Raw genomic sequence first — 25,717 nt, forward strand, 5'->3', positions numbered from 1 at the left:
ATCACAAAAGACCCCAAATAGCCAAAGTAATGTTGAAAAAGAAAACCAAAGCTGGAGGCATCACAATCCCAGCCTTGTAGCCTGTACTACAAAGCTGTAGTCATCAAGACAGTATGGTACTGGCCTAAGAACAGACACATAGATCAATGGAACAGAATAGAGAACCCAGAAATGGACCCACACACATATGGCCAACTAATCTTTGACAAAGCAGGAAAGAATATCCAATAGAATCAAGACAGTCTTTTTAGCAAGTGGTGCTGGGAAAACTGGACAGCAACATGCAGAAGAATGAACCTGGACCACTTTCTTACACCAGACACAAAAATAAACTCAAAATGGATGAAAGACATGAATGTGAGATAGGAAACTATCAAAACCCTAGAGAAGAAAACAGGCAACAACCTCTCTGACCTCAGCTGCAGCAACTTCTTACTCGACGCATCTCCGAAAGCAAGGGAATTAAAAGCAAAAATGAACTATTGGGACCTCATCAAGATAAAGAGCTTCTGCACAGTGAAGGAAACAATCAACAAAACTAGAAGGCAACGGACAGAATGGGAGAAGATATTTGCAAATGACATATCAGATAAAGGGTTAGTATCCAAAATCTAGAAAAAAACTTATCAAACTTAACACCTGAAGAACAAATAATCCAGTGAAGAAAGGGGCCAAAGACATGAACAGACACTTCTCCAAAGAAGACATCCAGATGGCCAACAGACACATGAAAAGATGCCTCAACATCACTTATCACCAGGGAAATACAAATCAAAACCACAGTGAGATACCACCTCACATCAGTCAGAGTGGCCAAAATTAACAACTCAGGAAACAACAGATGTTGGTGAAGATGCGGAGAGAGGGGAACCCTCTTGCACTGTTGGTGGGAATGCAAACTGGTGCAGCCACTCTGGAAAACAGTGTGGAGTTTCCTCAAAAAATTAAAAATAGAACTACCCTATGACCCAGCAATAGCACTACTAGGAATTTATCCAAACAGGAGTGCTGATTCACAGGGGCACATGCACCCCAATGTTTACAGCAGCACTATCAATAATAGCCAAATTATGGCAAGAGCCCAAATGTCCATCAACTGATGAATGGATAAAGAAGATGTGGTTTATATATACACTGGAATATTACTTGGTGATGAAAATGAATGAAATCTTGCCATTTGCAACAACGTGGATGGAACTGGAGGGTATTATACTAAGTGAAATAATTCAGTCAGAGAAAGACAGATATCATACGTTTTCATTCATATGTAGAATTTGAGAAACTTAACAGAAGACCATTGGAAAAGGGAACAGAAAAGTAAGTTATAAACAGAGAGGGAGGCAAACCATAAAAGACTCCTGAATACAGAGAACAAACTGAGGGTTGATGGTGGGGGTAGAGGGGTGGGCAGGAGGGGAAAACGGGTGACGGCATCGAGGAGGGCACTTGGGATGAGCACTGGGTGTTGTACGTAAGTGATGAATCACAGGAATCTACTCCCGAAGCCAAGAGCACACTGTATACGCTGTATGTTAGCTAACGTGACAATAAATTATAATAGATACACAGATAGAAAAGACAAAAAAAAGACAAAAAATATGATTTGCAAATATTTTCCCCCACTCTGTGGCCTTTTAATTTTCTCACTGGTATAGGATGCTGTATTAAAAGCTGGGTAGGAATGGCTATAGGACTTGATCAAATGCTCTTAACAGCATCTCTGTGATTGTTTTCTTTTTTAAATTGGTAATGCAGTAAATGACGTCTGCACAGATTTTCCTCAATGTTGCACTTTTCCTTTAATACAGGACTGGACCGTACCTTCTTTTATATAATATGGGCACATGCACGGAAAAATGCCCGGCACCAAATTTTCCCACCTGTGGAGTGATGTGTGGAGAATGGACTTTAATGTTTTTATATTTAAGATGTTTTATAGTGAGCATATATTACTGTGGCAATTAAAAAGAAAGAGAAGGAAAAACTAAGACGTTGGACGTTCTAACATGTCTACTTGGCTGTTTGGCCTTTCCTTCCTAAGTGGAGGGAGCCCCCTGCGGGACAGTCTGCAGCACCTCTCTCGCTGGGACGGGGTATGAGGCACCTGCAGGGGGCGGACGGGGCGGCCATGGAGGCAGAGCGCCACCTACCTGCTCATCGCTCCTGTGGTAGTCGTTGTCCTCCTCCTGCTTCTCCTCCGCGGCCTCTTTGTTCGAACTGTCATCTGCTTTGGTTTCACCTTTCAGCAAAAACAGAAGACACTATATTATGAAATCCGGAATGTTAAACCATTACTTCTTTAACTGTACGGTATACTCAAAATGCTCTAAAAATTCACTCAAATAAGACAGTTGCACCTTTAAGAGCATATGCAACTGGGGAGAGCTGGTCTCCAAAGCACCTGCTAAAACTCCCGTCTTCTGTAAAGTGCAGGGGCCCCAGGAAGCTGAAGTCAGCTGTGCATGGGTCTGTGAGTGTGTGAACAAGGGCACAGCAGGGTGGCAGGGACAGGGTGAAAGGGGCAGAGAAGCCCCCCACACCCAATACTATTCAATGCTTAACACACCAACTACCCACGAGTAATGCAGGACTCCCACAATATTTATTGTTCCAACACTACTTTTAAAATGAAGACTCCATTGTACGTAAGAAGTTGGGACAAGACCCCTGGCTTCCCAAACAGCCCCCAACTGCCTTCCTTCCGTCTCTGCAGGGCTCCACCTTTCCCAGGGGTCCCAGCCAGGACGTCTCCTTTCTTCTAAGATTATGGGAAACACACAGAGTGGTCTAGAAGCTTCTCAGGAATCCCTGTGCTCACTAGAAAAGTACCATGGCATCAAAGATTTGAATAATTTGTTATGGCACGTGGACTTAAAAATCCCACTAATTTTTCAGTGAATCCAAATGTCATTTTGCCATTCTACAACAGGACAGTTGAGGGGAAGTCTCAGGAGGCCCGCCTGCACTGCACCCCACCTCCAGGTACTTTCGGGGCCCCCATGCTTCCCTCACTTCGCCTACGCAGGACCCCTCTGTCCACAAGCCGTTTCTCAGCTCCGCCCCGCATTCCCATCGGCACCAGGAGTGCCGGAGGACGCTGGAGGGAGGCACAGGGCCACCTGAGAAAGGGGTTCATAATAAAGGCCGGCCTTGGCAGCAGGTGTGCAGAAGCCCACTCACCGTTCCGATGGGGATCTAGGTGCTGTTTTGCAGAACAGGTCTCCCCCTTGATGTCTCCAGGCACTTCCATGCCTAACTTGTGGTAGAATTCCCTCTGTTTTCTCATTTCCGCTATTAAAAATGAATATATACTCTTTAATCTTAAGGAGGCAACGAATTACATTAAAATTCTGTTCACAAACACCACATGAAGAAAACGACAGATTGGGATTGGGAGGTTTCGACGGCCGCCACTAATGAGAAGATAAATCTGGACCGAATCCTCGGGATCTTGGAGCCGCTGCCACCCCGCCCCGTCGAGGCATAGACTCCCGGCTGCAGGACGGGGCAGTTGTGTGAAGAGATGCCCCCCCCCCCCCCCATCCTCCCCCCCACCCCCGAGACCCAAGACTGCTGTTTTCAACATGTGGCGTCTGGTCAACATTCTGGGACTCCTCAGGGGCACAGCAAACACGACCCGCTGACCTCTAGGCTGCTCAGTAGTAGACTCGGGCCTTCTAGCACCTCATGCCTACGGCCACAGCTTAGAAACCAGCAGTGCCCCTGATTCGCACTGTGCTTTCACAGCTAGATGGCCACCCAGGTGTGCCCGGCGGTGTGTAAAGGCTGCCCCCTGGTGTCCGTGGCCAGCCATCACAGCTCGCCGCATCCGGAGGAGGAAGCCAGAGGAAGGTTCCTTGGGGAACAGAGGCCATCCACCACAGTGCCCTGTGATCTCCTCCTCAGAAGCAACGCCAGTCAGCATTCTTGCTCCCCACAGTCAGCACTGCAGTCACTGCTGGCTACACCGGAGGAGGCTCCCCAAACGGAGTGGGGGCCGGGCCGGACAACGAGAGGGCAGGAGCATATGACACAAGGCAGCTACGGATGGGCTTTTAGCAACAAGTGGCTCTGAAGCGTACACCCGGGTAACGAAGCAAGTAGTCACTGCTCAGGGCCGCACAGCAGCAGCAAAGAAAACTTACACCCAAGTTGCTCCAACTAATAACCTACAAATCACTCCATGAAAAACATTTCTGTGGAGCTCACTTGGTAACTGTTGCACTTTTTACCTGCATGTCTGTCTTCTATACGCCATGAGCTCAACGGAGCCAGGAATACATCTTGGTCACATCTTGGACCCACACAGACGCTTGGCGTGCCCAGTCATGTGGGAGCGCATCGATGCAGGGGGTGGGGCTCTGGCGGAAAGAGGGTGGCCCTCAGAACTGAAGGGACAGCACTGCCGGACTAGAGAGGGATGGGCTGCTGGAACCAAATACGGCAAGTGCCAAACCAAAAGGCTGGTCTGGAAAATTTGGATTAGCTTGAAAAGAAATCAAACAATCCTATAAGAGCTGGCTCAGGAATAAAGGCGTGAGATGGTGTGGGGCTGTTCCCAGGTTCTCCAAGAAGGGTGACGGAGTCCTGCTGGTCAGTGTGAGAGAGAATTCTCTCCTCACCTGTAGAAATGGGGCAGCTCCCATTACCTTGCTTTAATTCCCATTTAAACATTTTTCACCTATCAGAATGAAAAAAGATTGAAAATAACAATATTCTCTGCCAGGAATATGCCAGCATAGAAATGTTAATTGGGATGATTTTCAGCAAGGTAACTTGCTATTTAAGGGGCTCCTGGTGGCTCAGTCGGTTGAGCATCAGGACTCTTGCTTTCTGCTCTGGTCATGACCCCAGGGTCATGGGATCGAGCCCCGTGTCGGGCCCTGTGCCGACAGCGCAGAGCCTGCTTGGGATTCTCTCCCTCTCCCTGTCTCTCTCTCTGCCCCGCCCCTGCTGGCGCACACCCTCTCTCCAAATAAATAAACCTTAAAAAAAATGATACAGATCATATTTATTGATGTGGAGCCAGCACCACGATATGCTGTCATGCAAAGGACAGGTTATGTGATGTCATAGGTAAAAACTACAAGTCGTAATCCTGGTGTGACTACCATGCTGTGAGAATCCAGGGGAGCGATAACACAATGTGACCCCGGGCACAAGCCAGTGTCCCTTCCTGACGCTCTCGGCACCTCCTCAATGACAAAGGGCACCTACGGGGCCCCATGGCCGACCTCACACTCGGGTGTGGAAGGTGGACTGCATTCCCACCCCGGCCCCACCCACGTCCACGTCCACGCTCGCCATTCGGACTCAACGTCACAGTCAGAGCTCAGGCTGACAAACGTCTCTTCGAGGAGGGGATGTGTGAGCTTAGCAGCAAAACTGTGATATGAGGCAGGCACTTGTATAACAGGAAGAAGGTGCACTTTTATTGAAATATACACACATCCCCAAACATAGTAAGTAATTGAGTACATTCTTGCTCCTTATCACTTTGAATAAATGGTCACCTGTCAGATTTAGAAAAACAAAAGTTCTCACTTTACCTTCACTGCTGCTCCTTCCTGTGGGTCAGAGTTTCTGACCCATACTTCCTCTGAAGAACTTCATGGAACTGTTCTTGCAAAGCTGGTCTAGAGACAACAAACTCCCTCCATCTCTGTTCGACTGAGTCTTTACTTCTCCACGTCTGGGGAGTAATTCCTCAGGGTGCAGAATTCTTGGTGGATGCCTTCCTCTCTCAACACTAAACATTTCACCCTCCACTCTCCTTGCAGGCACAGTTTTGGAGGAGAAGTCAGGTGAATTCTGATCTTTGTTCCTCTGTACTCTGGCTTATTTGTTTTCGTTTCTCTGTAGCTTGAAAAGAGCATGCATAGGTGTTGTGCTTTTGGTATTTATCCTGCCTGGTGTTCTCGGAGCTTCCTGGATCCATGGTTTGGTGTCTGACATTAATTTGGGGAAAATCTCATCATTATCATTTCACTGCTGTTCCTTCTCACTCTTCTCTTCTGCTTCTCCTGTTCCCATTACACACACAACACACCTCTGGGGCCATCCCACGTCTTCAGAGATTTTGACTCTGTTTTAGTGTGTGCTCTTTCATTTTCAGCCTCAGAGTCTCTGTTGATAGGTCCTCAACCTCGAGATTCTTCCACATACAAGTCCTGTTACTAGGAGGCCCACCTGAGGCTTTCTTCATTTCTGCTCCAGCATTTTTTGCTCCTTCTCAGCATTTCTATCTCTCTGCTTCCACTGTCCACCTGTTCTGGCATGCAGTCCGCTTTACCAGTTAGAGCCCTTAGCATATGTATCACAGTTGTTTTATTTTATTTTATTTTAAGATTCATTTTGGAGAGAGAGACACACACAGAGTGTGAGCAGGGGAGGGTTAGAGAGCGAGAGACACAGGATCCGAAGCAGGCTCCGGGCTGTCAGCACAGAGCCCGACATGGGGCTCGAACTCACAAACTGAACCATGAGATCATGACCTGAGCTGAAGCTGCCCAGGCACCCCTATCCCCGTTGTTTTAAATTCCAGTCTGACGACACCAGCATCCCTGCCATGTCTGGTTCTGACGCTTCCTGTGTCTCGAGAAACTGTGTTTTTCTTTGAGTGTGCCCTGTGATTTTTTCTTGTGAGTCAGATGTGATGTGCCAGGGAAGAGAGCTGGTGTGCCCAGGCCTGCGGTGATGTGGGGCAGGGGGGCGGGGGAAGGGCTCCGTGGGTGGCGCCTCCACACTGAACGTCACCAGAGCTTCCCAGCTGTGTTCTCTCCCTCGGTGGGGAGGGGTGAGCGGAGCTGACCGGCTCCCCTTGCTCAGGTTGGCTCTGGCTAACTAGTGTCCCCGGGGGCAGGCCTTGTTAGACATATTTCAGAATGGCTCCTTTTCTACCCCCTGCTGGAAGCATGAGAGATTTCTCTGATATTTGCTGAGAGACCTCAGCCGAGCTCCTGGAGGTGAAGTTCACGATACCGTGAGGCCCTGGCCATGATTACATCTCCTACAGGTTTTCCAGACTTGTCCACACGGGGCCTCCAGCAGCTCCACAACCACAGCTCAGGTTTTCAGCCCTGAGCTGGTTCCTGCAGAGGCTTCTGCTCCGGGAAGCCGTGTCCCCAAACCCACTGTCAGTCTCTCTACTCTTGACGCAGAACTTTGCCCTGTGTCCCTCCCTCTTTATGATCCAAGAAAGCTGGCTGATTTCTCAGGCTGTTCAGCTTTTTATTTGTTAGAACAAAGTGGAGACTTCCGAGTTCCTTATATGAGGAAGTGGAAACCAGAAGTCACGAAATTCAAAAAACAGTAATTATAACTGAGTACAATTTTTGTAATATAGGCTACTGACAAGAAGAATGGGCTCCTTTTAGGGGGAATAATATTTAATTGGTGTTAAAAGTTAGTGTTCCTTATCATCAAAACTGACTACACGTGTTCATCTCAATGATATTTCACACATTTCATTTTTGGAAGTGTCTTTTCGTACAGAGATGCGGACATCGGTCCACAAGCACGTGACTTTGTGTGGCTCGTGTGTCAGCGTGGGGGCGCTCGGGGAGCTCCGTCAGACTCTCCTCCCGGTGCCGGCCTTCGTGGCGCCGACCGCAAGCCAGCGCGTCCAGCAGAGGGAGGACGAAAGCTCCTCCGCGGCACGGTTAATGGACTCTGAAATATGGAAACTGCCTTCGCGTGTGTGTTGAGCTCCTGGGCCCGGAGCCAGAGCTCGGATCAGCCTGCGACAAACCTGAATGGGATCAGAGATCTCGCTCCCCCTCTTCTGAAAGCAGGATGTCTGAAGTCACGTAGCACAGACAGCACTCACTGCTGTTGAGCGACCTCACTCGCAACAGAGGTTTGCATACAAGTAGTCCCGTCGTGCCTTATGATGTTGGGCTGAATTCATCCCAACATAATGTTGGGAAACATTATCAAATCTTTAGCAAAAGCTAATTTCCATAGTCATTCCAGGTTAAAGGAACTTCTTTCCATTCCAAAAAACTTCAATTTGTCCTTAGCTCAAAATGACAAGAACACACACACACACACACTCACCACTACTAAGCCACTATTAAAGTGCCGTCTGGGGGAGAAAGTCAGGGTGTTTAGGCTCCACTCCTGACAAATTCATCTCCCTGGTGACAGTGACATCTGAAAGAGTGAAGGAAGCCTGCTGCAGACTCCGCTGGTTCAGTGACCTATGAAAGACTCGCCTTCCACAGAGTACCTGCTCTGATGCAGAATACGATGCCCTCTGAACACCTCACACTCTTACCAGCTCGGTTAGTCTGCCCGAGTTAGCATCTTCCTGACCCCCAGACGCTTCTACTGCCGCTGGATGGAACACGTCTTGGCAGACCCCACTTCAGGCTGCACTGAATTAGTATTTTCTCGACCCCCTGGACGACACTCTTGCCCGCAGCTACTCTCTGCAGACTGTTCAGAGATGTTATTTCTTCAGTCGCTTCGGACTCACCAAATGAACAACTGAGCAGACTGGCGACACCAAGGCCAAGGAAAACCACTCAAAACCGCCTGCCTCGTTTTCTTGTGGACCCTTGATGTTGCCTCCCAGAGGCTCCCTCCCCAAAACAAGCCCGTCTTCTCTGGACGCACTGGCTCAGCGGCTACAATCAAACGAGATCTAATTAACTTACGTTACTAAGCGGCTTTCCTCGTTTGGCTTAACAAAGGAGTCAGTCAGAAACCTACTTCGATTGTAGCCTGATATCCACATTTTATTTCCGCGATGAGGTATTCCGTTTGCTATTTTCAGTTCTTCCCAAACGTCGCTTTCCTGTGCGTTGGGAGCGCCGTGTACTCGTCTGGCGATGCCTGCACACGCTCTGCCCCTCCAGCTCGGCATGCGCCTCATGGCGCAGTCGGCTCACAAGCACAAAACCGTCCACGCTTCACTGTGGCTTAAAAGGGCAACATCTGAAGTCCATACCTCCCTTCTTCCTGTTTCGACATGACGGGTATGAACTGGCAACAAGGAGAGTCGCACCAGTGGCTCACATGGCTCCTGAAACACCGTCGAGTTACCACTGCATTTCTGAGCTCTGCAGCGTGAGGAGCGGCCACAGTGCACATCCCGTCGGCCGCCGGTTGCTGCTCTGCGTTGTGACGTGAACACAAACGGTACAGGAGCGAGCGAGCTGTGATTTTCACATCACAAATATTACTGACTTTTTTCTAACCATTTAAAAGTATAAAAAGCATTCCTGGCTCACAAGCCACGTAAAGATGGGCAGCAAGCCCGATCTGGCCTGCAGTTCGCCAACCCTGTTCCAGCCAGGGCGAAAAGGCAAGAGAAAGAAATAATGCAGAAGCCTTGCCCTAGTGATTGCACTTCCAGAATAAAGCCAAATACATCCACCCACATCCACACAAAATTACGCGAAAGGTGTCACCGCACCCCCTCTTCTGTTAAAGCCAAGGACGAGAACGTCCTGAGTGTCCCTCAGGAGGCATACGGGAGTGAGCAAACCCCACGCAGCCACCCTCACGACAGGGCCCAGCCCGGCGTCCTGGCCATGCCAGCAGAAGAAGCCAGCTGCGGGCAGTGTGAGGCAAAGAAGGGAGGGGGTGGCTCAACATAAAAAAATAATTTGGTAAATTTTATAAAATGTTGCCTCTTTGGGGCGCCTGCGGGGGGGCTCAGTTAGTTGAGCGTCTGACTCTTGATCTTGGTTCGGGTCATGATCTCATGGTTGGTGGAACTGAGCCCCGTGTCGGGCTGGGTGCCGACAGTGTGGAGCCTGCTTGGCGTTCTCTCCCTCCCCCTGTCTCTCTCTGTCCCTCCCCTGCTCGCGTGCATGCATGCTCTTTCTCTCAAAGTAAATAAAAACTTAAAATGCTGCCTCTAAAAGACAGGTTTTTAAAAATTATTGAAAAAGGAAACAGACCACTGAACAATGAACTCTCCAGCAAAAAGGCCTCGTCTACAAGGGAACAGAGAAACCGAGTTGGTGCGGGGCCAGCAGCGGGGAGCGAACCCCGGGGAGCGGCCACTCGGGAGGCCCGGACGGCAGCACGGGCAGGCATCCTGCTGCCTCCGGCCCTTGTCAGCTGAAGCTCGTCTGCCAGGAAGGGGACTCCATCTGAGAAACCGGGTTTGCGACTGTTGGCACAAGCAGACAGACTGTGTGGAGGAAGCCCTCCTGCCGGGAAGGGTTTCCTTCTACTTAGGGGCAGCAAGCGACCGAGAGCCTGAGCAAGAGAGAAGCTGAGCGCCTGCTGGAAGAGAAACCCTGCCCGAGGGGCAAGAAGGGGCACGTCCCACATGCAGGGTCATCACACACCCGCACCACGTTCTTCACAAACAAACCCTCCACTACGACTCTGTCACCGTGCGACCCCTACACTGAGGGCACCTGGACTCCGCGGGGAGATGGCTGGCACTGCCTGGGGCAGGAAGTCAACAGGAGGAGCCCGGGACCCGCCCGGTCACCCCAGACTCCCAGGGCAGTATCGGGAGCTGCCAACGGGGGAGGGGGGGAATGGGGGGGGGGGCGCGTGCTTCAGAAAGGACAAGGACCACGAAGCACTGTGAACACATGTGTACGTTTACACGGCCCTGACTGTGGCCGGAGGGGCCAGAACTAAGGCAGCGTGCCGTGCGCAAAGGAAAGACGGGCTCCGATCTGCCGGTCGGTACAAAACGGGCCTCAGGAACCCCGCGGTCCACCTGGCACGCGGGCCGGGCTGGGCGCCAGGACAGGCACGGGTTGGCCACTTCTAACGAATCGTGGACTGATGCTCTGCCGGGGCAGGGCGGCTGGGGTGACACGGGAGCCAGGCCGACTGCACCCGTCCAGGCGGAATAACCCCCGGGGGTGGGCTTCCCAAAAACATGAGTCAGAATCCTGTCAGGCCTGCAGACGCCAACGGTTCACAGGAATGGGGCCTCCTCAACAAGTCCAGACTTGGTGACAGGAGGGGCTGAGACGGGGCAGAGCAGTTGGCCTGGGGGCTGACCTGACCTGGACCCTGATTAAAATAAATGACAACAAGGAAACTCAAAACATGTGGTGTTCACGAGGCAGCTAGAAATGCTGGCGCTGAGCAGGTATTTGATCCGAAGGGATTACTACTACTTCCTTAGGTTTACGAAGTGTTGTGGTTACTCGTGTTACAAGGAGGGTATCTTCTGGGACAGGAAGATGGCTGGAAGCAGAGGATGCAACGGGGCTCTGCGTGAGCTGCAGGGGCTGGGCAATACACACATGGGGTTCTACATGTGGTTCTGCCGGCTCTTATGTTTAAAACACCCTGTGATCATTTTTCAAGTTACTGGTATTTTATTTTGACGTATTCTTTGCCTTTTCTGAGGACTCAAAAACTTTTAGGTATCAAAAGATTGTTTCCGTCCGCATTCTACGGGAAACTTGAATTCTTCTTGTATGAGTGAATTGGTGAATGGCACAAAAAAGACCTTAACAATATTATTCTTTAAGTTCTGTAAGAGGGGAGCCTGGGTGGCTCGGTCGGTTAAGCCTCCGACTTCGGCTCAGGTCGTTATCTCACGATTCGTGAGTTCGAGCCCTGCGTTGAGCTCTGTGCTGACAGCTCAGAGCCTGGAGCCTGCTTCGGATTCTGTGTCTCCCTCTCTTTCTGCCCCTCCCCCACTCATGCTCTGTCTCTGTCTCTGTCTCTCTCTCTCTCTCAAGGATAAATAAACCGGGGGGCGGGGGGAGGGGGGGGACAGTTCTGTAGGAAAAGCCAGGTGTACTATCTATCTCTTGATCTAAGGTAGTAAGCTGTATTTTAAATTTTAACCCTCTTCCGAAACATTACAATGAGAAAACACAGCCCAAGTGAATCCCTAACATATCTTATCTTTAAAACAAAGTGTACCTGAGCTGTATCAGCCAGCACCACCACGCCCGCCCACCATCAGACCCTGAGTGGGATTCTGAGGCCAGTGTCTCCCTCCCCTCCCCCATCACCAGCCCCACAAAGAGGGGGAGCAACAGTCTCTGCGTTCAGAATTGCAGAAAAGGTTGAAAAAGAACAGCCATTTCCACTTTGAGGGTATTCACACTGCATAATGTTTCTTCTTCATTCTCAGTGAGACTTGACTTTAAATACAGTCAAACTTTATCCACACACTGGTTACCGGCTTCACGTCCGTGTGCGTGTGACTGAGGAGGCTGCCCCCGTGCCCTGCTGTGCCCCCACTGCCCCAACAAGGCAGCACGCTCGGCAAGACAGAGACAGTGGGAGAAGCCAGCAACACGGCGCTCACGAGTTCAGAGCAGGGACAAGCGAGACGGTGCTGTTCCCAAAGAGGGGACGGGGCCGGGACCCCCAGGAGCAAAGTGCTCAGAGGCTGAGCCGCAGACTCAGGGGTCCAGGTGGACGTTCTGACACTTACCTTCCTGAAGGCCTGGAACCAGTTTGTAAACAATGTCCTGCATGGTTCTGTCATGACTGGCAAAGAGAACATAACAGGTGAGGTTAGCTAGAAACGCCACTTCCACAATCCGTGCGCATTTTCCATTAACGGTATCAGACTCCACAATCGCGAATTTGAAATTTTGCTTGAGTTTTGCTTCTAGTTTGCACTTAAAAAAATGTTTGTGCTAGCAAAAGTTATAAACAACCTGAATCAATGTATCATTTCATTCAGGTTCTAGAAGTTTCAAGGAATGGCGGCACAGACAAGACCCTCTAGATGATGAGTGCCCTCTGCCTGCTGAACGTGGTCCGGACACCCAGAGATGCGGCCTCCAGGGGCCACACAGGCCCCCACCCCCACCTCTTCCACCGGTGCCTCCTGGGCCTCCACTAGACGGGAAACTTTTCTTTCATGTTCTGAATAATGTAGAGGAAAGGCCCTAAGATCAGGCCCTCCCTGTGGTCCTTAAGATCTACCTATAAAGGTTTTCTGAAAAGGTTATATAAGCACAGCATTTCAAATATAGTTTCTACTCCAGTTTGCTATTTTTAAACGTAACTTATTCAAATGTTTAAGTAACTTTTCAAATCAACGTTAATTTTCAAACATCATGCGTTAAAATGAAAACCCGTAAGTACCCAGACAAGTAGCATGTAAATAACGGATAAACGATGGGGTTCCACAAAACTTCTAGACATTTAGCTGTCAGGGCTAGTCCAGGGCCGGGCACACAGCAGCCACTCAATGGGCTCACGGTTAGGCCACAAACGGCGGGTGACCAGGGCCTGCAGAGACCCTCATTCACCATTACCAGGAAGAACTTTTAAGTTCTAACAGACATCAGTCTGACATCTCAGCCTGTGTTGTGGCAGACCAAAGCAGGGTTTCTCAAATTTCCGACCACGATGCGCACGTGCCCACAGCGAAGATTATGGACCACAGCTGGCCCGCAGCACGCAGGACACCCCCACGGCCTTGTGGAAAGCTCCCCCCACTGCACGAGGAGAGGATGGTGGAGAGATCCCCGCCACAGAGCTTGACTCCGGGTCCTCCGAATGACCGTGCCAGGCCCCGCCTGCCTGGCCACAGACCCATAGGGCTGAGGGGAGGGGTTGGGGGGGCTCTCCTTGGAAAGGGTGCTGGCAGGCAGGGCAGAACAGCACAGCGCGCTTCTCCTGGTGTCAGCCACATCCAGGCTCTTGGAGGGGCAGCCCCTTGAAAGAGGCTTTCGTGTTTACACTCTAGGCCACAGGCCACACACCCTCTCCCAGCCCTTCGCTTGTGCCGAGGTCTCTGCTGGGCCCACGTGACAAGAGCCCTTGGCTTTAAGATGAGGCCTGAAGTGTGGAGCTGCCTCAGGGATCCAACGGGCACCAGGAGCTCAGGCCCAGCACCCGCCTGCGGCCAGCACCACTCGGCATCATCCCACCTCGTAAGGCCTAAGTTACTGCCCAGGGCCCCGCACGGTGCCCCCAGGCCCCGCCGCCCCGCCCTGACTGCCCTCTCCCCACACTGCCCCAGCCCCAAGCTGAAAGCCCTTCCCTTGGGGCAGCTGCACAGTGGGGGGTAGCGCATCAGAGCAGGAGGCTGGGCCAGGTGTGGCTGGAGAAGCTGTGTCAGGAACAAGGCTCTGAGCCAAGTGCAGAATTGGCATCAGGAGGGGAGAACAAGAAAATCACCCTGGGCCAGGGTAGCTTTAGGCAGAGCACAGGGAGCAAACAGCAAGGGACAGGACTGCCAGGAAAGAGCCACCCTGGAGCCCAGGGCCCACAGCAGGCCTTGGGGCTGCGCATCTTTCCCAGCTCTGCACCTCCGTCTCGCTGGCCCTGGCCCTCTGGACCCAGGCCTGCACACCTGGCCAGCTCTCTTCCCATCGGCCCCCCCTGTGTGTCAGCAGGCTAGGCTCTGCCTGGAACACTGGGGTCTCAGATTGCTAAAGGGCTTCAGTTCTCCAGACAGCCCTGCCTGCTGTCTCCCCAGAGCACGGGGGTGGGGGTGGGGGCAGGGTCTCCACAGCTTCCCACTAGCATGAAGCCCCTACCACCACCTGCCTTCTACAGTTCATGTCAGGAAAGCAACCCCGTGCTCTGCAAGACTATGCCCCCAACGCAGGTAACGTGCACACACTGCCAACAATTAGTACCCAGAGCATATAAAGCATTTCTTCAAAGCAAACAAGTAAAATAAAGAACCCAAGAGAAAAATGAGATGTGAAGAGACATCTCCCGGCAGCCCGAGTGGCCAGGTGACATCTGAGAAAGGACCGTGCTCACTGGTAATCAGGGCGACAGGCCAAGATACCCTACGGAGCCACCATGTGGCCAGAACGCAGTCCACAGGCACCCACAGGACACATCAAGACGGTGCCCGGCACAGCAGCCCAGCAGCGCACAGGAAGGCACGGGAGCTCCACAACCCAGCAGCCTGCGGAGGGCCGACAGAGGGGGGACACCTGCACGGGAATGCCCAGAGCAGCACGGAGGGCCCACAGAGGACACCCTGCTGTCCACCTGCACAGACCTCCCCACTAACAGAGACCCGTCTGGAGAACAGGCTGGGTCAAGGGCAAGGGCCACGAAAACACAGCTGGTTCCCCATGTAGCGAGCCGGACCACAGGAGACTAAGCTATGTTGTGTGGGGACAGCGGCCAGGGTGGGGCGGGGGCTTCTGGGCCTGGTGATTTCTACTTCTCCATCTGGGAGTGGTTTCTTGCTGTGCCATTATAAGCCATTCATGTGTTTTTCAACGCCTTGTGCGCACACGACATACTTCACAACTTGGGAAGTGGAGACACACGTCCCTCTCTTCCTTCAAAACATATATTCAGACCTACCTCTGCTGCTCCCATGTGGTGCAGGCAGCGCTTGGCTTCCTTTAGAGCACCCCCCCCCCCCAGCCAAATCTGAAGTCATTTAAAACTCTGCGTAAAAGCCATAAGCCAGCACTTCCTGCCCATCATAGCCTGACCCCCAAGTCTGGTCGTGCCAACTCCCTGACGCCTCCCTCACAAATGGTGCTGATTCCAAGGGGGTCCGATCTCCCCGAAACCAAAGGAGGGGACTCTTTGCAGCACCAGCTGCGGGGAGCAAGACGCAGGCCACACACAAGGGGCAGCCACCCGGGGCCTAGGACCACTTGTCCCATGACAGGAAGGTGGACCAGGGGCTGCTATCCACTTCAGAGTAAACTTCAGCCAATTTATTGCAAAACTAGTGAAATACAGGTGGGTCCTGAGGTTCCTCAAAATACTCAATTTGAGCAAATATTCCTGGAAACTTATGGGAACAGCCCCAGCGCTCACTGGCCTGACTTGGCTGGATCGGCTGCCGTACGTGGTCACGTGTCCCGCGCTGGGCGGGTCCCTGACACACCGGGAGATGCCGAAGCTGTGGCTTTGGGACCGGGACCTGGGCACACTTACCCAATGTACTGCAGCGGGTGGCTCTGGTGGATCACGATCCTACACGTGGGGCAGGTGTTGTTCTCCTCCAAATACTTGACCAGGCAGCTCCGACAGACTGCGAAAGCACACTTGTGTCAGAAAGTAACCAGGGAGGGAGATGCCAGCACCCCCTCGGGCACGGCACACACGGGGGCTGAGGCGCAGGCCACCTCGCACGTGGCTGCTGTGATGGAGCTGCCACCTCTCAGGTCTCAGCAACGACGGAGAAGCCCCAGGCGCTCAGTCAGCGGCCTCACTCAGCAGATTTGAGGTGCAGGGATAAGAGGGGCAAAGAACCTAAGTGAATAGGTGTTCAGAGGCCAAGAGCTGAGAAATCATCAGAAAGTACTTGTCTCCCCCAAATATCTTCACCATAGGGGCCAATAATTACAATTTTCATGTGTGTAAAAAAAGACCACAAGATTTTCTTTGTACACCAAAATTCAAGGAAATTCAATGAAAATAATAATCCAAAAACTATAGTTACCTTTAAAATGAAAGTTCTACCTAAGGGGTCGAATATTTTATTTTCTGAAGTGGAAAACACACAGTCAAAAGTCATCTGCATTACACCCATTGGCTGTATTGCAAAGACCCTATCTACACGGCGTGCCTACCACAGCCAGCGGAGACACTCCGGCCTGACTCCTCAACCACCCCAGCGGTGACTATGCTTCGGGGTAAACAGCAGCATCTCCTGCTGAGCTGGGGCATTAAAACCGCAAGCTCGGCACAGCTAAGAGTCTTCTAAACATCAGAACACAGGCTTATTAGTCGTGAGGAGCCGAACCACATTCTTGTGTTTAAAACGTTAAAGGAATTCATTTGGAAAAATTTAAAAAGGAAGCCTTTCTGTCCACTAGAAATGAATATTCTGTCATAACAGTTACTGGTTTTGCTGTTACATAGAAATAATTAAATTTTTCCTGTACTTAGCTTTCCTAAATGGTATCTCTACTGAAAGTACCCACAATGTTTTTAATTTGAAGTAATTTTTCTGATTTATTTTTAAGATCTTTATTCCTGCTTCTGTGTTTTGCTTTGTGTTTGAGCTAAAAGCTTTTGGTGGAGAAAGGAAGGAAGGAAGGAAGGAAGGAAGGAAAGAAGGAAGGAAGGAAGGAAGGAAGGAAGGAAGGAAGGAAGGAAGGAAGGAAAAATAAGAAACCACAAGTATTAAGAAAGCACAAGGCTGGAAGTTGTCAAAGGCCACGTTCTAGAACATTCTGCCAAACACATATGCAGACAGTCCACACACACCCCTCCCACAGCTGTCAAAGGCATGTTCTAGATCATTCCACCATACACATATGCAGACAGTTCACACACACACACCCCCCACAGCTGTCAAAGGCCATGTTCTAGAATATTATCCACGTACACGTATGCAGACACTCGGTCACCGTGGTCGCGTCGATGAGATATCCACTGCACAGGCGGCAGGTGATGTGGGCATTTATGTCCCAGAGTTTAATCTTTCTGGTCAACATCTTTGGCTTCTAGAAGAGAAAACCAGTATCAATATCTGAAATACTCCCATGTGTTGTCAAAGGTTCAGGCTAAATGTAAATCAAGTTACAGCACATCCTTCCAGGAGGGCACAGCATCATGTGGACAGAGGCTGCCACCTGCCAGGGCAGGTCCAAGCCACAAAGGCTCTGTGGGCCGACTTCTGTCTGGAGAAGGAACTGCCAAAAGTCCTCCCACAGAGGACTGGGACTGTCCCGCCAAACACCTGATGGGCAGCTCTCTGCAAACGTTACTATTCCCTTAACCACCTGTGGCACTGCCCCTCTCGGCTCCCCTGACCCCTCCTGCTCAGGACTGAGCTGAGGCCAGCTGGTGAGGTGGCAGGCAAGTGAAGGAGGGTCGTGAAGGTGCAGGGAGACAGGCTGGGAGAATAGGCGGGCTGTGCTGAGTCTGGGGCAGGAGGCTGAGGGGTCACTCCTAGAGCTTCTGGCTCTTCTGTAAACCTAGGGGATGAATGACCCCAAGGGGCACCAGCAAGGGCAGCACTGGCCAAACCTGAAGGAGAAGCAAAGTCCTTCGATGAGACCTTGATACAAACAGTCACACCACGTGATTCTGACATCAGAAGGGTCAGGAAAGTCAATGTCCAGTCCCGACAAGACCCAGGGAAGCAGGCAGTAAGAGGGGCCCAGATGTGCCCAGATGGAACAGGAGCCATCCCATTTCTAGACATTTATCCTAATAACTGGACAAGTTCAACAGATGTTTGCCGCAGGGGCACCTGGGTGGCTCAGTCGGTTAAGCATCCGACTGTGGCTCAGGTCATGATCTCACAGTTCATGAGTTTGAGTCCCACGTCGGGCTCTGTGCTGACAGCTGGGAGCCTGGAGTCTGCTTCAGATTCTGTGTCTCCCTCTCTCTCTGCCCCTCCCCTGCTTGTACTCTGTCTCTCTCTGTCTCTCAAAAACGAGTAAACGTTAAAAGAAGAAAAAGAAAAAAAAAAGATGTCCGCTGCAATTGTTTCAAATGGCAAATCACAGAAAACCGCCACCGAGGACTGGCTCGGAAAGCGATTTCATTTAGCCGGCATGAGCTCCAGACCCTCCCCCGCTTCCCCCTGCCCTGTCCAGGGAAAGCCCAACCAGCCCTCCAGGACCCCTCCCCGGGACTCAGGAGCCTCTTGGCTCAGGAAAGCCCAGGCCCAGAAGCAGGGGGGCACACAGAAGCCCCCGCCTTGGGCCGCCTGCTGATCCCTGTCACTATCACACACAACGTCAGCGCTGCACACAACATGGCATCATCAAAGTCCAATCATCTGTGCACCAAAGTGCCGACATGTTGTCTCTGTCCCGGGGCCCCTTCCTGCTCTGCTCCAGCTTTCCCCGTCTCCCTGGCTGGACCACAGGCTCCGTGAGGTTGGGTTCTGTCACCGCATCTCCGGAGCTGTGTCAGGAGGTGTAACTACTGTCCTACTACATGTCCTACTCCAAAATCTGCGTGTCACCTCACAAGGCAAAAAGTCCTTGAGCTGGGAGATGGTCCCAGATGACCCCACAGACCCCCTGTCATCACAGGGCCCTTAAAAGGGGAGATGGGAGGGTCCGAGTCAGAGAGACTGGGAGTGGTAGGCTGCTGGCCATGAACCAAGGGTGGGGTGCCTGGAAGAGACAAAGATCCATTTTCCCCTGAAGCCAGAAGGAGCCAGCCCCGCGGGCACCTTCACTATAGCCCAGTTGAGACCCTTTGGACCCCTGACATTTAGAACCGTCAGGTGACACGTCTGTGCTGCTGTAGCCACCGAGCCTGTGGCCCTTCGTTGCAGCAGCAGCAGGAAACCCACACAAAACGCTGCTCCGGAAAATACTTACAGAACGGATGTCTTCCCGGTAAGATGACTAACAGAAACAGATGCTCCGAGACATCAGAGTCAAAGGCATCACTGAGGGTGGCCGGCCGCACCCAGTGGCCGTCGCGCACACGGCTCCCAGGCCGCCAGCGAGGACGTTCACTGCTCGATGCCATTTAAGGAAAATGAAAAAGAAAGCAAGCCACTTGGGGGACTTCAGACCCACTTCCATTCGCGTGAAGTCCGAGGGCAAATGCCCGCCACGCCCGCCGCCGTGGGCCTGGCCAGGGCTCTCGGCTAGAAGAGGCAGTGAGGGACCCGGAGGGAGCAAGGATCTGGAGGCACACCGTCACCCATCCTGAGACCCAGTGGCACCCACAGACTATCAGAGCAAACGAATGCAATCAGCAAGACCGCCCCACTAACGTCGCTGATGGAACGCGGCGGGTCTCTCGACCACAGTACCGCTTTGGGCTTTCCACGGAGAGTGAGGGGGAAGCTGACACTCCTAGGCGTTCGCCCACGTCTCTCCTCCCTGCACATCAGGCTGCAGCAGACACATGGTCTCCACTGGAGATGACCTTTCCTAACTCCCTGCAGCGAGGTGTGTCTGTGGGTCAGGGTTCACGGACGTTACTAGGAATCTAGTAAAGTCTGTCCTCAGCGAGTGTGTGCACTGAGGCCAGCCAGGTGACTGACCTGGGAACCCAGCACCACCGTGTGGAGCCAGGAAAAAGGAGAAAAAAAAAAAAGACAGATAGAGAACGACACCCGAGAGAAGGGAAACCCAGGAATCATCCCAAGCAAAGCAGAGCAGGAAACAGGGCCCTGCCGACATGGAAGGACTCTGGCGTGAGGCCCCGCACTGGCCCCAGGGAGTGCTGCCCTCATGTCCACAGCCCTCTATAGGAGCTGTTTCCAAGCCAGCCACTGAGGATGTGACCACACGCAAATATTCCCGTCAGACAGGAATGTGCTCGGCGACAAAGTGTCTTCCCAACCCCCAGGTAACTGAACCACGAAACGAAAGCCGCAACAGTGCTCGCTTCAGTAGCACACACACTGAAATCAGAACGACGTGGAGAAGACTGGCGTGGCCCTGCATGAGGGTGACAAGCAGATGCATAAGGACAAAACAGAGGCCATGGTCGCGCCGGCACTGACAGGGCCTCTGGCCCCTTGAGGGACCAGGGTCAGTGTGAGCTCATGCTTATGAGGAGGTGGGTAAAGAGATAAAGACGTGTGGGTGCATGTGGCTGTGGACTCCACACCCCCTCCCCAGCTCTATCCACTGAGAGGGCCTGGGAGTAAGCCTCCCTGGCAGCCTAGGTCCCAGCTTACAGCACTATCCACCACGAGGAACCAGGGTGCGTGAGTAGGTGACTGACCCAAGGCTGGGCCCGGAAGGTAACAGAACTGGAGCAGGGGGGCCTGGCCCCAGCTCAAAGGGGCCCCGCTAGACACCCCGGGGGCAACTAGAACTTCAAGATAAGCAGTAACTATCATTAGGCGAACAGAATGAATCAGATGACAATTGACAGAACAACCCAGAAGCTCACGAGTCCACAGGGAGACAGATGAGTAAGAAAGGAACACGTGTCTTTCCAGAAGAAGGTGAGCTGATCGTGTGGAGTAGGAGTCACCACCACCTTAGTAACTGCGGTGACAATTTATTCGGGAGTCACCAGTGGAGGCTTTGTTGAGGAAGAGAAGATTCAGGCTCAAAGACCCCCTACCACTTTTCAGGCAGAGTGAGAGCAGGGCCTCAGTGCGGAGACACTGCGTAGATGTCACTTCCTGAGTGACCAGGTGACGGCAGGTGGGCACCAGATGGGCGGCAGGAGTGCCTTCAAGCTGCGAAAGACACAGCATCCCTCGGAGACTCCCACTACAAGAGTCTCACCGCCAGGGAACCCCGGACGAGCCCCGAGGGAGGGAGGTCACAGGGGACAAGGGAAGGTGGAGGGGCGGGCCACCCAAGCGCAGCACCTGGCTGAGGGGATGGCCCTGACAGCCTGGCAGAGGAACCCTCTGCCTGCTGACCACCGCATTCGGAGACGAGGGCGGACTTGAGAGACCCCTGCCGCCGAGTGCCCGCTCGGCCCACGCTGGGCCCCATGGCCAGCCACCGTCCTGCCCCCAGGCCCACAAGGAGCTGCACTCAGGAGGGAAATGTCCACTGTCACCGCCCCTGCACCTCCCATGCTCGGCGGCCCCTACTCAGCACTGGACACTGGACACCAGGTGGGGGTGCAAAGAGCAAAAGGGGTGCAAAGCTTCCAGTCCCGCACCCTCCACAAGCGGCACCTGCCGGCAAACCCCGAGACGCCTGGCCTGGCCCGTCTCCGACCTCCTGGCAGGAGGGACACCAGGGGATGCCGGCAGCGAATGTGAGCACGTGGCCCTGTCTCAACGGTGGGCTTCTCACGGCTGTGGACTCCTCCCCACCCGACACCAGTGGCTGTGGGAACGGAGGGCTGGGGGCCCTGGGGACGCCGTGCCTCACCTCCTCTAGACGTCTTCGGCCCCCTCCTCCTGCCCTCGCATTGGGCGCTCAGGCCGCTGCTCTGACACTGGGGCACCTCGCCAGCGGCCTCACTCTGCCCTGCGGGTCTTCGCTTCCGTGCCTCCCCTCCGTCCCTTGCTCTCTGTCCATCTTCTGGCACAGAAACGCACGTGTTATTTCACGTCTTTTATGTCTGATGCACACAGTCCTGCCATTAAGTTCTTTCTAGAACTTTTAGGTGAGTCTCACGTAGCAAACAACACGACAGAGTCAAGCAGAAGTGTTAATGAAGAGAAAACTTGAACATGTGTAAGTGGCTGTGCCCTAATCTCCTCCAGAGCTGTCAGAGAAGACATGTGAAAGGAGTCAGAAGGAACTGACTTCTTCTATGGCTACCATGATCTCACAAAGTACAACCCAAGGTACATTTAAGCAATTTGCATGCACTGAAAGAAAATTCAAACCGCACTTACCTGTACACGGCAGCCCGGAGCCCTCCGCTACATCTTGAAGCCTGTGGAGACACACAACACGGGAGCGTCATCCCACACGTGCTGGCCACACAGAGCCCGTGTTCCCCCCACGTCCCCAGACCAGCAGCTTTGGCTTTGCCCAGCTACACCGGTCTGTTCGTTTGCTTGCTTCAAACCAAGAGAAAAGTAAGAATTGAGACAGTGAAGAACCAGGACCGACCGAAGACACACGGGCAGATCTCAGTGGCAGTCTGGTGTCACTGAGGCCCAGGGGCTGGTGGGCTGGAAGGGCACGGGAGACAGGCAGTGCGCGGGGAGCATGTGGGAGTTGTGGGGGCAGGCAGGGGACATCCCATGTTATGAAGCCCGAGGAGCCAGGGTGAAGGTCTGTGAAGGCCTATCGTCTCGAGGGCAGTCCTACCAAGCGTTCAAGGAGCCAAAGCAAACCTACTCAAACAAGTCCACTTGGAGAATCAATAAGACGGTATTTTCCAACTCTTTTTATGAAACTAACATCCACACCCACCAGATCAGAACTGGAAGGAAAATCAGACTGACCTCACTGGTGGACATTACTGTCAAAGTCACAGCACGTGGAGTCACCTGACCCAGCAGTGTCTGAGAAGGAGGTTCGTGCCTCACAAGCTGGGTTTACCCCAAAATACAAGGGGGCTTAATATGAGAAGAAGAAGCAATTTCACAAAAGACAAAAAAGGAGAAAAATAACAAGATCTTCCCAAAGATGCACAGAAGTCATTTGATAAAATTCATTATCCATTCATGACTTTAAAAAAACTCTTAGATGCCTGGGTGGCTTGGTCGGTTGAGCATCCAACTTTGGCTCAGGTCATGATCTCATGGTTCGTGGGTTCGAGCCCCACGTCAGGCTCTGTGCTGACAGCTCGGAGCCTGGAGCTGTTTGGATTTCTTTGTCTCCCACTCTCTCTGCCCCTCCCCTGCTTGCGGGCTCTCTCTCTCTCTCTCTCTCTCTCTCTCTCTCTCTCTCAAAAATAAACATTAAAAAAAACCACCAAAACCTCTTCACCAATTTAGAAGCTAATAAAAGTTCTCTAATTTAAAAGAGACACAAACACGAATACGCACTCAAAGGCTTATGCCTGAATGTTCAAAGCAGCTTTATTCATAACAGCCCGCACTGGAAACAGCTACAGTGCCCGTCGACGGGTGGTGGGAGTCGGAAAGTGCCCCATCCACACAGCTGGTACTTCTCAGCAACCAAAATGAACAAGGGGCGAAATCTGCGCTGCAGGCAAGAAGCCAGACACGAGGACCACACAGTGCGCGTCCCAGTGCACACACGATTCTAGAAAAGGCAGATTTGGGCGCCCGTGGACCGGCCGGCGGCAGGGACTGGTGGCTGGAAGTCTGTGGGGATGAACAGTCGGGGTCGGGACTGGGGAGCGGTCACAGATGCACCAAGAGACGCCAGCCACACCGAAGACTGTGGTGAGCTTCAGGCTGTGTAGACGACACCTCCACAAAAAGTGCATTTTACAATGAAGAAAACTACCGTCAACGCCATCCCTAGTGATGAAACAGGAAAACCGACTCTTACTACCTCGTAACGGGGATCTCCCCTACCTCACCCCCAAACAATCAATTCCAGGTGGATGAAGCCCGCGTGTGAAAGCACAATTCAAGACGTGAGAAGATCCCGGGGAGGACATCATCTTGACCTCAGTGAGAAAAGGTTACCAAACAATCAGAAGGCGCTAACCACAGACGGACTGCCCTAAGAAGAGCAACTTGGTTAAAGAGAAGGGCATCAGATAATCGAAAACCACAAGAGTGGAAAAGGCCACGGTGGACGAAAACACCCCCGTGGGTAAGACTACAGTCCAGACAGGGCTCGGCAAGGCTGGCCTGTAAACAAAGCGAGATGGGGCCTGCCGCGCCCCCTCACCTGTGTCCCGTCTGTGACTGCTTTGGGACTGAGGACTCTCGACACCAGATGACCCAAAAAGCTAAGGTATTTGCCGTCCGGTTCTTTACACAAGACATCTGCCAACGTCGGCTCCGGGCCGTACGAGGAACCACGGGCACTTCACAAAAGAGGAAATCCAAGCAGGCATATTTTCAAATGTTCAGCTTCACTAGTAACCCAGAAAATGCAAGCTAAACTCAGCGAGGGTGTTACAGGCCCCCCACACCAGCGCACTCTTTTCCCTTGCATCTGCCACCCCCTGACTCCATCAAACTGCTCTTGACGAGATTCCAGTGACAAGGACGCTACCAACACAACCTGTATCCAAGATCACTGGTCACTGCCCCAACCGTGGTCTGGCCAACCCCTCCGGTCCGAGACCCGAGCCTCTCCCAGGTGGCTCCCTGCCGAGGTGCACGGAGGCTGGCTGCACTGGTGCTGGAGCATTCCAGAAGGGCGTGGGTGGTGCATCAGGCACACCTCGGACCCAGAGGCAGCCATGCTTGTGTGAAGAGGTCCTGCCTCCCTGTCCACTCACCTCGACCCGCCCCTGCAATCAGCCTCCTCCACCACTAACAGTCCTTCCTGTGAGGCCAGTGCCTCCGTCCCGGCCACTCTGCTGCACACTGCTCCACGATCTGGAGCATGCCCTCCCTCCGAGCCCCTGGGCACTGCTCAGTGGACACTTCCCCACCCCGCCCTCCCCGTATTGCACCCACATCCTGCATTACTGTCCTTTAGGTAAGTACATTGGGTTTCTTTTGCAATATGAAAGCAATACGCACATTTACTGAACGTGATTTGGAAAGTAAAGAATAATATTAAGGAAAAAAAAAAACCCTACAACCCTAATCACCAAAAAGGAGCTGTCGTCCTTAGTGTGAAGGTGTATTTCCCTCTGTGGGTTTACACTTAAATACTTTTCACACGCATACACAGATCTCCATCTTTACTAAAAAGCCAACCTCGGACTACAATATGATGCATTACAATGCGGTTTTTATAACTAGTCAACCACTGGGGGTACCTTCCCGTGCCAGCACACACAGCAAGTGGGCTCCAGAGCTCAGGCCCTCGGGCCTCAGCCGCAGCTGAGTGAGGACAGCGTTATATGGTGTGCCTTGCCCACAGATGCGAGGCACGATGGAGGCTCCGTGACCGTGGGGTCCCCGACGGAAGCACCCCCTCCGGCTGGTCCCAACTTCCCGTGCGGCTCGGACCCTCCTTAGGCCCACCTGCCCCGGGGACCCTTCAGGAGAAGGGACCTGCATCCACCCCCTTGTGCAAACACCCAGGGGTCATCCCTTCCTTTCGTTAACCACATCTTACAAGAATCTTAAAGTTTTCCAATTATTTTTTTAAAGTATATTTATTTATTTTGCACTAGAGTGAGAACACACAAGCAGGAGAGGGCAGAGAGAGTGAGAGAGAGAATCCCAAGCAGGCTCCGAGATGTCAGCACAGGGCCCGACGTGGGGCTCGATCCCACAAACCATGAGATCGGGACTTGAGCTGAAATCAAGAGTCAGATGCTCAACTGACTGAGCCCCCCAGGCGTCCCATCCACTTGCTTTTTCATTAGCTTTGCTAAGTTGTATTTTTCTAGATTATTCATCTATCTATCCCATAAC

At 52.5% G+C, this 25,717-nt stretch overlaps 1 protein-coding gene across 4 annotated transcripts in view; it reads right to left on the reverse strand.

The window, feature by feature from the left end:
- PCGF3 (polycomb group ring finger 3) overlaps positions 1-25,717 on the reverse strand; it is a 52,694-nt gene that overhangs the window by 15,018 nt on the left and 11,959 nt on the right. For 3 of the 4 annotated variants that reach the window (XM_019436851.2, XM_019436853.2, XM_019436854.2), the window contains exons 2-8: positions 22,142-22,182; positions 21,669-21,821; positions 17,228-17,345; positions 15,829-15,925; positions 12,383-12,438; positions 3,181-3,291; positions 2,151-2,239 (exon numbers count right to left, since the gene is read on the reverse strand). In XM_019436851.2, the coding sequence (XP_019292396.1) occupies positions 2,151-2,239; positions 3,181-3,291; positions 12,383-12,438; positions 15,829-15,925; positions 17,228-17,336 (462 nt within the window). In that variant the 5' untranslated portion in view covers positions 17,337-17,345; positions 21,669-21,821; positions 22,142-22,182. The remainder of the gene's footprint in view (positions 1-2,150; positions 2,240-3,180; positions 3,292-12,382; positions 12,439-15,828; positions 15,926-17,227; positions 17,346-21,668; positions 21,822-22,141; positions 22,183-25,717) is intronic. The other variant, XM_019436852.2, reaches the window with a different exon arrangement.

This window comes from Panthera pardus, unplaced genomic scaffold (assembly GCF_024362965.1).
Source record: "Panthera pardus isolate Hobbes unplaced genomic scaffold, ASM2436296v1 HiC_scaffold_13, whole genome shotgun sequence".
Lineage (NCBI taxonomy): Eukaryota > Metazoa > Chordata > Mammalia > Carnivora > Felidae > Panthera > Panthera pardus.